Source organism: Aotus nancymaae, unplaced genomic scaffold (assembly GCF_030222135.1).
Source record: "Aotus nancymaae isolate 86718 unplaced genomic scaffold, 86718_ANA_hifiasm-v0.15.2.pri h1tg000088l, whole genome shotgun sequence".
Taxonomy (NCBI): Eukaryota; Metazoa; Chordata; class Mammalia; order Primates; family Aotidae; genus Aotus; species Aotus nancymaae.
This window is the reverse complement of record NW_026988503.1, coordinates 15,097,019-15,113,794: the sequence shown is the minus strand read 5'-3', so window position 1 is coordinate 15,113,794 and position 16,776 is coordinate 15,097,019. Positions and strand designations below refer to the sequence as shown.

Here is a 16,776-nt window from a genome sequence, read left to right as displayed (position 1 = left end):
GGATTGTATTAGTCTGTTCTCATGATACTATAAAGAACTACCTGAGACTAGATAATTTATAAAGAAAAGAGGTTTAATTAACTCACAATTCCTCAGGCTTAACAGGAAGCATGACTGAGAGGCCTCAGGAAATTTACAACCATGGTGGGAGGCAAAGGGGAAGCAAGCCCATCTTACCATTGCAGAGAAGGAGAGATAGCAAGTGAAGGGGGAAGTACCACACACTTTTAAACCATCAGGTCTTGTGAGGACTCACTATCAAGAGAACAGTATGGGGGAAATCCGCCCCCATGATCTAATCACCTTCCACCAGGTCCCTCCCCCAACACTGGGAATTACAATTTGACATGAGATTTGCATGGGACACAGGGCCAAACTATATCATGGATGTTTATAGCAAATTTATTCATAATTGCCAAAACTGGGAAGCAACCAATATGGCCTTCATTTGATGAATGAATAAACAAACTCTGAAACATCCAGACTGTGGAATGTTATTCAGCACTAAAGAGAAATGAGCTATCAAACCATCTACTAAAAATACAAAAAATTAGCTGGGCACGGTGGTGCGTGCCTGTAATCCCAGCTACTCAGGAGGCTGAGGCAGAAGAATTGCCTGAACCCAGGAGGCGGAGGTTGTGGTTAGCCAAGATTGCGCCATTGCACTCCAGCCTGGGTAACAAGAGCGAAACTCCATCTCAAAAAAAAAAAAAAAAAAAAAGACATGGAAGAAAGTACATATGATTCAGTGAAAGAAGCCAAGCTGAAAAGGCTATGCACTGTATGATTCCAAGTATGTGACATTCTGCATTCTGGAAAAGGCAATACCGTAAAGACAGTAAAGATCAGTGGTTGCCAGGGGTTAGAAGCAAGGGAGGGATGAACAGGAGTAGTGCAGAGGATTTCTACAGCAGTGAAACAATTCTGTGATACTATGATGGGTGCATGTCATTATACATTTATCCAAAACCACAGCACATACAACGCCAAGAATGAACCCTAATGTAAACCATGGACTCCGGGTGATGATGCTGTGTCAAGGTAGGTCCATCGCTGGTAACCAATGTACCCCTCTGGTGGGGATGGTGCTAATGGGGAAGGCTGTGTACGTGTGGAGGCATGGAGAACATGGGATCTTTCTGTATCTTCCCCTCAGTTTTTCTGTGAACCCAAAACTGTTCTATTAAAAAGTCTTCAAAACAAAAACAACAGAAAGCAAAAGGAATCTGGCTTCCTGTACCATCTAACTATGAAGCGATGTTACTAAATTCCCCTCAATCCCTCAGGTAAGTGAGAGTGATATATCAGTCTCTCTCCATGATTTCAACCCTCAACTTTGAGGCCACAATATTAAAAAAAAACTTCTGCAAAACTTGAAATGAGTCTTTAGAATGTGTCCATTGTAACTGAAGTGAATTTTTAAGTTGCTGTTTGCCAAGCTGACTTTTAACTTAATATACTCTTTCTTTGAAAAAAAAATCATGTTTTTGCTAGGTATAGATATTACACCACAGGTGAAATGAACCATGATGCTTAAAAAGAAGGCATGCAGAGCTCAACCGTAAAACACTGCCACGGAGAGAAAGCACGCTTTTTTACATTCATTTTTATGAACTTGAAACCTTGCACCATTGTTTGCCTGTTGCTGGACTATCATGTAACATGGAAACTTCAAAGCTTATATTACTTGATAGTAAAGAAAAACAGTTTTCACAAAATTTCAAAGGCTATAAAAACAGATCAGGGTCAATAAATAGTGATGGCATGCTGGAGCACTGTATGTAAGCAACTGTCCTCCTCAGGAAATTCAAAACCAGAAACACTTCTAAGAAAAAAGGCCTTTCCTGCTACTTGAAAGCCTCAGGGCTTCCCATGGAGCACTGCGCAGAAGTCCCAGGGGCCTATCCATATCACCAGCACTCTATGTGTGGGTGGAGAGCTCCAACTCCAGCAAAAAGATAGAGCTCTCTTGGCAGGAATGACAAGTGACAACATTCTCTATCTTACCCAATGCCTTAAAATGATCATCTGAGTGCCCCACAGTAAACAGTAATATTTGTAAAATACATATATATAACTGAATATATGTTCTATATCTTTAATAAAATATTACAGTATTCTTAGGCAGATAGTTGTGGTTGCACGGCTAATACAAATAGAAACAGGATCTCTCATACCTATAGGGGTGAACATCTTGCTCCTGTCTTTCCAAGGTGCAAGAAGACCTGGTGACAGTGTTCTTAATGTAAGCCATGTGTTCAAAAAGGCATAAATTTCTGATGTACAGCTGAGTGTGGCAGAGACCTGGGATCATTCCAGGGATGGGAGGTACAGACTGACTAACCAGTGACACACCCAATCAGACTATCATCAAGCAAATCTTCTCTCTTCATCAAAGAAAAAAAAGAGTGTTTTCATTTGAATATTTCCAAGATTGCCATCATAAGATGAGTAACTGGGAAATTACTGATATCATCAGCTGTTTATGTCTCAACCAAGTATGCTTAGAGAAGACGAGTGATTCTGCTAGAACCCAGGGTAAAACAAGATCATGGACAGTGATGTAGTGACACATCTTTTACATATTTTTTTTTGAGATGGAGTCTTGCACTGTCGTATATTTTTAAAATATATATAAGGCAGTCCACATGAACACTAAGAAATACAGAAGATAGAAGACAGATTAATGAACACTACTAACAAAATTCATAGTACATTATAACGAGGACCTAAAATCACCTTATACACACTTGTCAATCCTTTTATTAATTAGAAAAGCCAAAATATCAGACAGTGTTCCCATCTCATTGTTTAGGAAAGCCAAGAGAGACTACCATATACTTTCATCAAGGGAGTATTCTTTAGCCCTCAACTCATGAGATCCCACAGTCAAACTAAATGACACTAAAATGACAGAAAGATACTAACTTCATTAGTCAATCAGATTAAAAGGCAATGAACACACATAACCGTCCTCATTACTCAAATGTATATCTTGTCTGAAACCTCAGTGCACACTTTATCCCCACTTTAGACTATCTGAAATGTCAGTACACTTCCAATTGAGTGAAAGCTATAATAAGTTATTTGAACTTTTCACTTTGATATTTCAGAACCCCAGTTCAAAATGAAAGAGTACTACTAATGGATTTTTTAAAAACTGCTGAAATTATTGAATGAAATATTAAGAAAAATGGTGGTAATAAATGAGAATGCCTAGAGGCTTCTAATAGGCAACAAGCAGAACCTATATTTCACAAGAAATATGATTCTGGCAGTGAGCCACATAGGAGTCAGCCTTATCCTGTATGAAAATGAATTCAGGTTTAAAAAATATCCCCATCATATTTCAGCTGACACTTGGGCTCTGTAGTGGGTAAAATATCCTGAAAAACAAATCGTTTACTACAGTTAGCATTAATTGAAAAGTCAGGGCTTGCAATACCAGATCGCTGAACAGCTGACCTTGTTTTCCTCTCAGGCATTATATATAAAACGCAGGTGGATGAGGCCACAAACAACGGTGCCTGCTTAACCATTTCATAGAGCAACCAGCCGGGCTTTCCTCAATTACAGATTTGACACGAAATCTAGTTATCTGGACTTTTTATTCGTTAACACCTCAGTTTTTAGATGAATGTGTCGTCATTAACCAATGACAATAAACAATGTGATTCACAATTTAGAGAAAGATTTTTTTAATAAAGATATTATGCAGTACTTTGGTGTCCCACAGTAAATTACAATTGCTGATTACCGTGGCTTAAGATTTACTTAAGCTACTTTTGGGAAACATTAAAGAATACTGGGTACTAAGAGATTGATTAGACTTATGTGGTAATGCACAAAACTCCCAACTGGTGTTATTCCAATTAGAAAAAGTATTAGAATGAGCTTTGGAAGTCTGAGAATTAAAGTGACTTTTTAAAAAAACCAATATAACTCTAAACATTCATCCAAATGTTTACTGTTGCCATTAAGGTAGAAATTACATATTTATTCTAACCTGTACTGCCTGTGCTCACAATAGCTTTTCAACAACTCTGAATATCTTCCCTGGTCACACTATGCTGATCTTTGCAGGCTGGGTATAGCTTTTGGAAATCACTTCCAATCATTCAGAGCCCAGCCTGGTGCATAAGTTGAATTTTAAATCAAAAACTGGGTATCACTATCAAACATGTTTAATGACCTATTTATGAGCTCAGTGTCCCAAAAGTGGTATCCCTAAAACATTATGGGCATTAGTTCATTACTGGAAACATATAACCTAAGAAGTGACTTATTTGAAAAGATCATGTATTTGAGATATATGCTTTTGTAAATCTAAAAAGAAACCCTGTGCTTCATAGGTAAACTTCTTATAAAACCTACCCAATTCTTATTCAGACTTGTGAGGTGTATGGTTGATGGCTTTTCTTTACTGCAAATATCAAATGATAGCTAAGGTAGTTTGCAGGTCACATGCCTCTTTCTAATAGGCACTGTTTCCCCTCCATCTTCTAAACATTACTAGAATACATTTCAATCATACAGTTTTCAAATTAAGAGAAAATAACTTCCCATTAGTGACCAATTGGGCTACATGGTCTACTTAAACTAGTTTAAACACTATTTGACTCATTGTCAAACTAATTCAAACACTATTCATATTCCCATGAATGTGACACTGGAAGATGACAAGAAACACACTTTAAACTTTATTCCTGACCCTTATTCAGGTGTCTGTCCAGCTATACATTAGGTGAAACCACATGAAACTGACATTTCTGTCAGTCACAAGCGGTTAAATACCAGCAACTTCATATGGAACAAATTAATAATATCATCCTAAGACAAAGAAGTTTGAACACCTGCTAACAGCACTGACAAGATAGAGACTGTTATTTACATGCCCATCCTCTAGCAACAACTTGTATTAATACCAAGTTTGATAGTTTATAAAAACCTTAATATATATATATACTGTTGAACTCAGCAACCCTGTGAATTAGGCACATCAAGTACCTTGATCTCCACTTTACAGATGAGAAAATAAGGCTCAAATGTTAAGTCACTTGGTCAGTTGTTCAAAGATGTGAAGTGACTTATTCAAAGGTCCAAAAGTAATGGAGCTAGAAATCTAACCTAGGCCCTTTGATTCCAGACCTTTCCTGCAAACAGCTCCTTCAAAAGAATAAAAAGATCTCTAAGTACTAGTGCATACACTCTCACTGCTCACATGTGGACAGATAGCATAAATGCCTGTGCGATAAGTGTCTAAATTAAAATAATTAAGTGCTTTCAAAAATGTGGGTGAGTACTTAAGTACATTCTTAGAATTTATTTGCTCACTTCTGCAACTTCTACCTTCACCCAGGATTTCATCGTTATGCCCCACAGGCCTGCCTCTCCCTTCTTCCCAAAGGTCGCAAACTTGGCTAACTGTACAATGCATCCATTGGGGAACAAAATATCACACTACAGATGCAATGTAGGCCTTATACCATCATTCATGGTTACTAGTCTATTTTACTTCTTTGTAAGCAAAGTCTAGGGTATGGTTCTCAATGGTATCCATTAATTGAATGAATGGTCCTTAACTCAAATTGATTTTGATAATGACTCCACTTAAGGCTTAAAAGAAAAATCACCACTCCAATCATCATGATTGATTGATGAAGAAAAGACTTTGTGTATTAAGTTCTAAACCAGGCAATTCTACCCATTAGATTATTCAGACTAAGAGATCAATGGTAAAATGTTGTAAGGTTTCCTTATCAACCATCCACCCCCTACTGGCCCACCATGTAATGGAATCTTTCTTGTTAACTAATTAAAAATAATACATATGTTACCAGTGCTATCTGTAGCTACAGAGACTGATAACCTCTTCTTCCTACTGTCTCGTACTGTGAGGTATCAATTTGCAGGGATCAAATCTCACCTGTGAGCAAGAACACATTTCTGTGACTATGGTGGCCTTGGGAGGAGCCAAACCCCTCATCACCCACACACACACATTTTTGCCTTTGAAGTATTTTTTAAATATTTTAAATACTTACTCACACAGCAGAACACCGTTTTCTAGAGATGCTCGAAAATCTTTTGTTTCAAAATTCTTCTCTGTTACTGCCTGAAAGATAGATTTGGGTATTAATTTTCTCCTAAGCAGCGATAACACACAAGTCAAATTCAGTATTAGATTAATTAATATGCATTTAATGTTATACTTGAAGGACTAGACTGTTAGATCCTATAATCTGTTCCTTAAAGGACTATGTACTGTTTGTTTTATGTTACAAAGAGAGAGGTTAACCATTTTAGTATGCCAAGTATATACAGGAAAAAAAATACAATGAGGGTTTTTGGTAATATAACCATTTTATTGGATGATACACAAAAGGTAAGAGCTCAACTAAATTTCCAACATATTTTATATTTTTTTAAAAAACTATGGATGATCTATTCTACTAAGAGTGAATAAAAACAGTCTAAGATATAAATTCAAAATACCAACTACACTGAATACACGTATCACTAATTTCAATTCCATCTCTATATTCCTCAAGTTTCATTACAAAGCTAAATAACAGAGGGCACGACGCTTTTTAAACTTATTTATGAAATGGCCCTAATTGATGCACAGAGCCATTTATGGAGACACCCTAGGGAGAAGACTATTAAATCCTGGCACAGAGAGAGAGGCGAAATGGTGAATATTTTAAACAGACAATTCCCAACTTAAGAAATTACATAGTTTTAGTGACACCTTATGCTAAAATTAACTTCAGATGGATTAAAGACTTAAACATAAGACCTAACACCATAAAAACCCTAGAAGAAAACCTAGGCAAAACCATTCAGGACATAGGCATAGGCAAGGACTTCATGACTAAAACACCAAAAGCACTGGCAACAAAAGCCAAGATAGACAAATGGGATCTAATTAAACTCCAGAGCTTCTGCACAGCAAAGGAAACCATCATCAGAGTGAACCAGCAACCAACAGAATGGGAAAAAAATTTTTGCAATCTACCCATCTGACAAAGGACTTATATCCAAAATCTACAAAGAACTAAAACAGATTTACAAGAAAAAAAAACAAACAAACCCATTCAAAAGTGGGCAAAGGATATGAACAGACACTTCTCAAAAGAAGACATATATAAGGCCAACAAAAATATGAAAAAATGCTCATCATCAATGGTCATTAGAGAAATGCAAATCTAAACTACACTGAGATACCATCTCACGCCAGTTAGAATGGCGATCATTAAAAAAATCTGTAGACAACAGATGCTGAAGAGGATGTGGAGAAATAGGAACACTTTTACACTGTTGGTGGGAGTGTAAATTAGTTCAACCATTGTGGAAGACAGTGTGGCGATTCCTCAAGGACCTAGAAATAGAAATTCCATTTGACCCAGTAATCCCATTACTGGGTATATATCCAAAGGATTATAAATTGTTCTATTATAAGGACACATGCACACGTATGTTCATTGCGGCACTGTTTACAATAGCAAAGACTTGAAACCAACCCAAATGCCCATCAATGATAGACCGGACAAGGAAAATGTGGCACGTATACACCACAGAATACTATGCAGCCATAAGAAACAATGAGTTCATGACCTTTGTAGGGACGTGGATGAACCTGGAAACCATCATTCTCAGCAAACCGACACAGGAACAGAGAATCAAGCACCGCATGTTCTCACTCACGGGCGGGTGTTGAACAATCAGAACATACGGACACAGGGAGGGGAGCATCACACACTGAGGTTTGTGGGCAGGGACTAGAGGAGGGACAGTGCGGGGTAGGGAGTTGGGGAGGGATAACATAGGAGAAATGCCAGATATAGGTGATGGAGGCAGCAAACCACATTGCCATGTATGTACCTATGCAACAATCCTGCATGTTCTTTACACGTACCCCAGAACCTAAAATGCAATAAAATACATATTTTTAAAAAAAAAGATCAAGGAAAGAGGCTGATTCCCCACAGTGGGTTCTTCCTCTTGAGGATTGCCTCACGTTTGGTCCTGCCAATGTTCATTGCATTTCAATACCTTCGAACAGTTGATTGTGTATGTTTTCCAGCTTTTACTGTTTTTACCGGGAGGTGAGTCTAATACTAATGACTCTGTCATGGTTAGAAAGGGTGTTCTCTCCCCCTTCCCCAAACATTTCTCTCTTTATAGATGTTTATCATCAGTTACAGTCATTATTTGCCTCCTTCTGGGGCACTTTAACTGCGTCTTCACACAGAGAGCAAAGATGGGACTCTCTCCTTTCAAATGACTTCTGATTTTTTAAAAAACTATTTAAGGAACCTCTCAAAAAACACATACCCACAATTTGCATCCCAAGAATCACTAATATCTCTATGTTCCGTGGGTAATAATATATTCTCCAGCCATGGCTTACTAGGATGTTCCAGACACTCCCTTCTGAGAACACCAGAAAAGCAGGCTAGGCATGGTAGCTTATGCCTGTAATCCCAGTGCTTTGAGAGGCCAAGATGGGTGGATCACTTGAGGCCAGGAGTTCAAGACCTGCCTGCTTAACATGGTTAAACCCCATATCTACTAAAAATACAAAAATTAGCCTGGCATGGTGGCATGCGTCTGTAATCTCAGCTACTCTGGAAGTTGAGGCAGGAGAATCGCTTGAACCCAGGAGGTGGAGGTTGCAGTTAGCCAAGATCACACCACTGCTCTCCAGCCTGGCTGACAGAGCAAGACTTCCGTGGGTAGAAGAGGGTGGCTTACCTGTGCTTCACCCATTAAGAGCAGCCCAAAGATGAATGAAAAATCTGAGGACTAGATTTCCATTGATCTTAACATAGAGGTAACAGCAGTATTTATAGCAGCTCTATCTACTGTGTGTACACTACCTGTCTATCAGGCATGGGGTGAAGTATCTTAGACCTCATGGCTCCAAGGGAGGGCCCCATGTCAGCCTCATCTATGCCACCAGGGAGCTGGTTAAAAATGCACAGTCTGGCCAGGTGCAGTCGCTCACACCTGTAATCCCAGCACTTTGGGAGGCTGAGGCAAATGGATCACTTGAGGTCAGGAGTTTGAGACCAACCTGGCCAATGTGGTAAAACCCCATTTCTACTAAAAATATAAAAACCAGCTGAGTGTGGTGGCACACGCCTGTAATCCCAGCTCCTCAGGAGGCTGAGGCAGGAGAATTGCTTGAAGCCAGGAGGTGGGGTTGCAGTGAGCCAAGATCACACCACTGCACTCCAGCCAGGGCAACAGAGTAAGACTTCAGGTGTTGAACAATGAGAACACGTGGACTCAGGGAGAGGAGCATCACACACTGGGGGCAGTTGGAGGAGGTAGAGGAGAGACAGCAGGGGGTGGGGAGGGTGGGGGGGGATAACATGGGGAGAAATGCCAGATATAGTATGCACCTGAAGTGAAAGAAAGAAAGAGAAAAAGAAAAAAAGAAAGAAGAGAAAGAAAGAAAAGAAAAGAAAAAGAAAGAAGAAAGAGAAAGAAAGAAACAAAGAAAAGAAAAGAAAAAGAAAGAAAGAAAGGAAGGAAGGGAGGGAGGGAGGAAGGAAGGAGAAGAAAAGAAAAGAATAAAAGAGAAGAGAAGTACAAAGTCTCAGGCCCCACCCCAGACCTACTGAGTCAGGATCTGCTTTCTAGCCAGATCACTAGGTGATTCATGGGCAAACTAAAATGTGAATGTTGGTCTGGACTCACTGTTTTATGACCCCTCACTTAAACAGTGGTCTAGGCTCCTCATTTTAATCCTCATAACAAGCCTATCGGGGAGATACTGTTGTCATCTCACTTTAACAGGTGTGAAAACTGCCTCTTATGTTTCTCTCCTTGTCAAACTTTTCATCTCTGTGTGGCTGGCAGCATTGGAGCCAGATCCTGGACCCAAGTCTCTCCGACACCCGAGCTGCCGCACATAGGAAGTGGGGCATTACATTGCCTGCTGGCTCCTTCTACTCTGTGTCTGGCTGAAGTCCCACATAATCATCCATTGTCATTCAGGTCTTTTTTCAAATCATTAAAAGTTTCCTACCCTCTACGAAAAAAAAAGAAAAAAAGAAAAAAGAAATTACATAGGAAGAGGCACCTGCAGTTACCACCATCAATAATGCTGGTGAAACCTTTAGAAAAATATCTAGATTCTCTCTCTAAAGGGGAAGGTGGTTAGGATAGAAAAGGGGATTCCACAGCAGACACAGTAGCAGAGAAAATGAAGGCATAGTGGGAAAAAAACTGCTCCAAGAACAACCCCCGAGTCCTAGCTCGGGGGGAGGACAGGGGCCAACAGCAGTGACAGCAGCTGTCCTGGAGATGTAGCTGCCACCTAAGAGCAGGAGTAGTCCTTGCTTCACCTGCCGCTTCAGAAAGAAATACATTTCTGGAATCCTGAACTGGAAAGTCCCTAATCTTAATCTTAAATCCCAAGTCGGCTCCAGGGCTCAATGAAGGGACCGTCACCACCACCCCCACAAGCTGTCCTCACTGCTGCCAGCTTCACAGTCCACCTAGAATCCCTGAGTGTCTTCATTCTGCAACACTGCTGCAGCTAGGCATGATATCTGTTAACCGACAAAATAATGGCTGTGTTTCTCACAAGCCGGTCTATACATGTGGACAGGAGCCTGGGCCAGGAGGTAACATGCTGAAACTCAGAAGAATTAGATCCTTCCTATACTTGGCATTAAACTACAGAAGGGCTGCACTGCTGCTTTACTTAAACAAAGGCTGGGTGTCTGTTACAGCCACTACCTGAATACTGGATAGGAATTTACCAAAAGCAATTTTTTTAAAGGCGGGCAGCTCTTCCCTCAGGGAGTCCACAGCCTCATACGTAAAACCTAATGTTTAAAGCACAGTAAAACATACCCAAAGAGAATGGCATATTCTTCTGAAAATAACTCTAAGAGGACCCTGGATTATCCCAAACAACGTATGCAACACAAACTCTTTTGAATTTGCCCCAAATTATTCCAAAACAAACTCAAGGGGAGTGCAGATCTCAACTACAGAGAACATTGTAACACATCATTCATCTGAAAACTCCTATGCAAAGCCAAAAGCATGAAAAAGCCCCAGAAATATCCAACGCAGATGTTAAAGTCCATTCTCTAGTCATAGCAAAGCTCCTCAGAGCCACTGACACTTACTAAAATCTGGCAGTTACATTCCCAAATCAATATAGATCAGAAGCAGTGACTTAGATGAAAGAAAGGTTGTGTCCTACAGAGACCAGAGAGCAGTGAAGAATGACAATCAACAGCAGTGGGTGGGCCAAGCAAGGGGGCAGTGTGTAGCAAGTGGCAAAATGGAAAGAAAAAGAACTGAGGCCAGGCGTGGTGGCTCACGCCTGTAAACCCAGCGCTTTGGGAGGCCGAGGTGGGTGGATCACCTGAGGTTGGGAGTTCCAGACCAGCCTGACCAACATGGAGAAACCCCATCTCTACTAAAAATACAAAATTAGCCAGGAGTGGTGGCACAGGCCTGTTATCCCAGCTACTAAGGAGGCTGAAGCAGGAGAATCACTTGAACCCAGGAGGTGGAGGTTTCGGTGAGCTGAGATTGCACCACTGCACTCCAGCCTAGGCAACAAGAGCAAGACTCCGTCTCAAAAAACAAACAAAAAAAAGAACCGAATTCTGACAAAAGTCAGTTCAAATTCCATGTTCACTACCTAATAACTGTGTTATCTTAAGCAAGTTGCATAACCTCTCAGCACCCCAGTCTGCTCATCTGAAGCAGGGAAAATATCACCTGCTTATTAGTTTGTAGTGGCTGAAATGTGCAGTGAAGTTCCTGAGGGTGGTTAAACAGTACATGCCAACCTCATTAAGTGCATGGACCCTGAAGTTACCACTCTGACAATACTCCAATAATTCATCCTCAGAAACACACCTCTGCATCACATAGGCATGGCTGAGTTGCCTATATTTAGAATATCTTTTAATAAAGTAGGATAAAATGGAATATTCAAAGCTATTCAGAAAACCTAACTATCCATAATGGTTCATCTCACCCAAAAAGACAATAGAAAGGTAAGATCATGTGTATTAGACTTCAGACCCCCTCATATATCCAAATATTGATATACTCTTATACTTATGCACTTTCCAAAATCTAAATAATGATGATTAAAAAACAGATTCCATTTATACTGTATTTATTTTTTTAAAGACAATATAAAAACTAAAGGACATGGCATTCTGGCATGCTCTGTACACCACTGAATATAAAATGATATCACAATTCTAGAAGGTAATTTGTGATATGCAACACAAGTCTTAAATATGCATATTCTCCTAGGTGCAGGATCTAGGAATTTATACCAGGACAACAGGACAAGCATACAAAACAGAACTGTTTCACAGCATTCCGCAGAATAAATAGCAACAATTACAAATACCCTGAGTGCCCAGTAATAATAAATTGATTACATTATGATATAGCCATAAAACAGAAAACTACGTGAAATTTAAATTCATGTCGTAAAAGTGGATTTATTAATTGCAAAGAATACTTATTATTTAAAAAGCGATTTAAGAACCAATACATGGAGTATAATCCCAATTTCTATAACTCTAAGAATATATCATAAGTAAACATGGAATAAATATACTAACTAATTATTTCTAAGTTGTAGAATGGCACCTATTTTTAACATTATCTTTTGCTTATCTATATTCTTTAAAGAGTACAGATGTTTGTGTCTAACAGATATATAAATGTATTAATATAAAAGAACAACATTCAAAAGAAGTCAAAACCAATCGGATTTAGGTCAATTTCCTACATCTTCTATACCTAAAGGAACAAATAATAGAAGAGGCAGACACCAGTTTTTGTGCTAGGTAATTTTTCTCATTATCTATGCAATCTACACAACCCTTAAATTTAATAATTCTTATTATCTCCATTTCACCAGTACGAAATTCGAGGCTCAGAATGTTTAACTTTCTAGAAAGTTACACAACCACCCACATGAAACAGGCACCAAAACCGACAGTGTTTTGTAAGTACTCACTCGGTAAAAGAGTAACTCAATTACATTAGACCCTAAAGTATTTTCAGGCTAAAAAATTAAATTATCCTCAACCTATTTAGATATTTTTAAATTACGGTATTTTACCATAAAATATGCCTTCAAAAATAATCCTCCTCTGTTAAGGGTATAAAAGGTAGATCAGTAAATAAAAATGTTCAATTAATCTTTTTTTCCAATGTTCCTGGATAAAAAGATGTATTAACTCATGGTGACTGTGTCTGTGTATGGACATAGGTGTGAGAGAGATAGAGAAAGGAATAAACATATGATACTCTAAACTTCAATATAACAGAGATTCCTTTAAATGTTTTAACAGTTTTGTGGACATTTTCATGAACATTAGAAAGCATTCATACTGCACATACTAGCTACTCCAACCTCAGTAACTCTAAAAATCTGATTAAGTTTTTAATTAGCAACTCCTATCCCATGCCATTGTAAATTCACCTAAGACTCTTCCTAAAACAAAACAAAACAAAAAGCTTATGAGTTCAAAACCAGAAAAGAAAGCACAATTTCATAGCAGGAATGCTAGGTCTGCAGAGGCTGCCTCAGCTACTTACCTTAAGGTCACAACACGATGTCAGTGGTGGCCTGCTGAGGCCAAGTAGGGGCTGTGCAACTAGAATGCTTGTTCAAAGCCCTGCTCTGCCACTTTCTACCTGCAATTCTGAACAAGCTGTGTAACATCTTAGTTATCCCATGTGTGAAATACAGATTAAATGTACCTATTTCACAGGGTTACGGACAGAATTAAGTGAGATGGTATGCATGAAACACTTAGCACTTGCCTGACCCAAGAGAAGCACTCACAAATATTAGCTGTTATTATTATCTGTTATTATCCATCTGTAGACTGAAAGAAGCTGCATCTTAGCAGACAAATGTCTGTTTTGCCAGATGCAACATCTTTTATTTAAGGGATGAGACTGAGTTACCAAATTATTTTCTGTGTCCTGAAAACACTGCAAAAGTTATAAATCTACAAGCAATCTTAAAACATAGTGAAAGTGATTTGTTTAAAAATAAGATAACTCATACTTTAAATGTGAATTCATTCTGACGTTGAGAATTCAGTATTCGGAAGGAAATTACAATATTTTAAAAGAACTGTTTAGTAGTTCTCATCTAACAATTACTCATTCAGTTTTTCTATAATTTTGAACCTTACTCATTAGCGAGTTATTTAAGGTGTGACACATTTCACGTAATGCTGTTGTGATTCATAGAAATGAAATAGAGACCACGTGTTTCCCACTTAAGTTATCAAAAGTCAACACAAACAGGAGCGATGACTATGTAGTCAAACAGCCACACCCTGCCTTCTATACAGTTTTTTTTTCTTTCTTGTTTGCCCCTTCCCATATTTTCCTAATGCAGTTAAATAAAATCATCCCCACCTAAAATAATCTGAGGAGATACACACTAGGAGAGAATACCCGAGGTTTAATCCTGGACCCATCTCACATGACACACTTCCAAATCACCACTCAGTCCCTTAATTTTAAAAGGGAAATTAATATTTGCCCTATCTACTTCATAGTACACAAGTGACATGTGAAAGTATTTTGACTCCTCTGGGAAGAAAAGGCTACACGCGAAGTGTAGGCTCGCGCTTCTTCCAGCCTCCCGTGGCAAAGAAGCTGGGAAGCACAGGGCCAAGTGTGAGGCTCTCGGGGCTTCCTCTGAGGTGTAATTAACCTACCTGAGTATATGAAGGGCGGGGCAGCCTGCCGAGGGCATGTTCCACACAAACACCTCTGCCAAACCTGTCTTACCACCTGTGGCCTCCGAAGAAGCCCTTGATAGGAAGTTTTTAAAAAGCAGGTCTTGTGGAAGAAAATATCTAATAAATAGAAAGGCAGTAAGTGCCAAGTGCATAAATTTCAAAAAACATCATTTCTTTTGCTATGAGGTGTATTCATTTCATAAACAAATGGGAATTATCTTCACACCCTTTACTGTTTTGTTTATGGTTTTATTTTAATCCTCTTGCTGGATAAGATTTCCCGCCAATGTAAGCAACAAGTTTCCCCAAAGCTCTATCGCTCAGTTCCAGTTCTGACCACATAATCCACATGACTTAAATCCCAAACATTCCAGGAGCTTCTTGAAGACCACTTCATGCCAGACTGGTTATCAGCAAAACGCCCACTAATGCGAGTCAGCAGGCACTCCTCTCGTTTAACTTTTTCAGTTCCTTGTAAGCAGCCATTTAAAAGGCGCCTAGAATCCCAAAAGCACTCTCCACCATATTTGTGTGCAAACCACTGTGCAAAAAACAGTGTTTGAGCTTGTATTCAAAGCTTGGGAGGGGTGTTCGCTGATAAAAACTAGGCTCTGAGCTTCAACTGGGCTCACAGTGGATTCCAAATTAAGTTACTTACTAAGCAACAGATCAGCTACTAGGTTATGATACTGAAGATACAAACCATCATCACACCAATCATTTCAACATTAGTAATGAGAAACAAAAACATCCCAACAAATATTGACATGAGAAACCACTGTGGTACAGATGAACCACATCATGAAACAATTCCCAAGAGCCATGTTTGCCATAATTTTTCATTCAAAGAGAAAACTGAGTGTTCACATATCATGACCTAATAATGAGATAGTACAGGGCACTGTTTCCACAGGGAGAAGCCCCAGGCTCGTATATATCGAGGAGCTGGATGTCTTCCCTAAAGCTGTCGATCAATCAAAAATACCCCTCTCTACTCCTTTCTTTAAACTTCATTTTTGAAGCAACCATTACATGAGCCCCAGGATTCCACAAATAGGTCAAAATTTTATAATAAATTCCATGAGATGTCTACATCATTAATTATGATGTAACAGCTTTGACAGATCTCATTGGTTACGCATCCCAAAAACTTACAAATGCAAGGATGATGGCTTACCATAAACACGTTAGGTAAAAACGGAACGTAATTTAAATGGAATAAATAGCTCCTACCTCTCTCCTGTCCCAGAATAGAATTATTGAAAAGGTTATTCATGATGTCAGAGAAGCTAGTTCTTCACAAAAGGATGGGTTTCACTCTTTTAAAACTGTCCACACAGTACACACACACACACACACACACACACACTCCCTGAAGTCAGAGAAGCTGAGATGGGAGTACCTGACTCCTTGGGTAATGAAAACTGTCTCCTAATTTCTTAAGGCCTCAGCTATAAAACAGGCACCAGGGCTATGACGGCCAACATTCACTCACATTGTCTGCTTTGGGTCTGAATCCTCATAGCAACCCTATGTGGTAGCAGTTCTTACCCCTGGCTTACACATAAGAAAACTGAGCTACAGTAAGGTTACTGGAGTTGATCTAGGTCAGTAGGTAGTTCCCTGCATAACAGGGCATTGAGCATCAGATGAGAGTGTCTGTGAAAGCACTCAGGGAACTCTAAACTATATAATTAGCAACCTACCTCCTATTCCTCAGGCGTTCCAGTCTACACTGCATACTCCCAAAAGCAGGAGTCTCTTACCCAACTTCTCACTGGCTGAAATACAGCTTACACATCCTCATCACTTTTAAATCAAATTATTCTTCCTATAAATAGTTGCTATTTACTTATTTATAGAAATTAAAAAAACAAAAAACAAACAAACAGATGATTAAATTTCAGGTGTGTGTTGGGGGGATGAGGGAGTTAGTTGTGTTTTGGAGGAAGAACCTTCCTCATTTCCCAACATCACTTTATTAAGGTAGCCTTCTACTGCA

General features: G+C 39.1%; 1 protein-coding gene across 6 annotated transcripts in view; it reads right to left on the bottom strand.

Moving 5' to 3' along the window:
- Positions 1 to 16,776, bottom strand: part of LMO7 (LIM domain 7) — a 229,263-nt gene that overhangs the window by 142,486 nt on the left and 70,001 nt on the right. For all 6 annotated transcript variants that reach the window (XM_064369107.1, XM_012472043.2, XM_064369110.1 and 3 more), the window contains exon 2: positions 6,045 to 6,115. In XM_064369107.1, the coding sequence (XP_064225177.1) occupies positions 6,045 to 6,115 (71 nt within the window). The remainder of the gene's footprint in view (positions 1 to 6,044; positions 6,116 to 16,776) is intronic.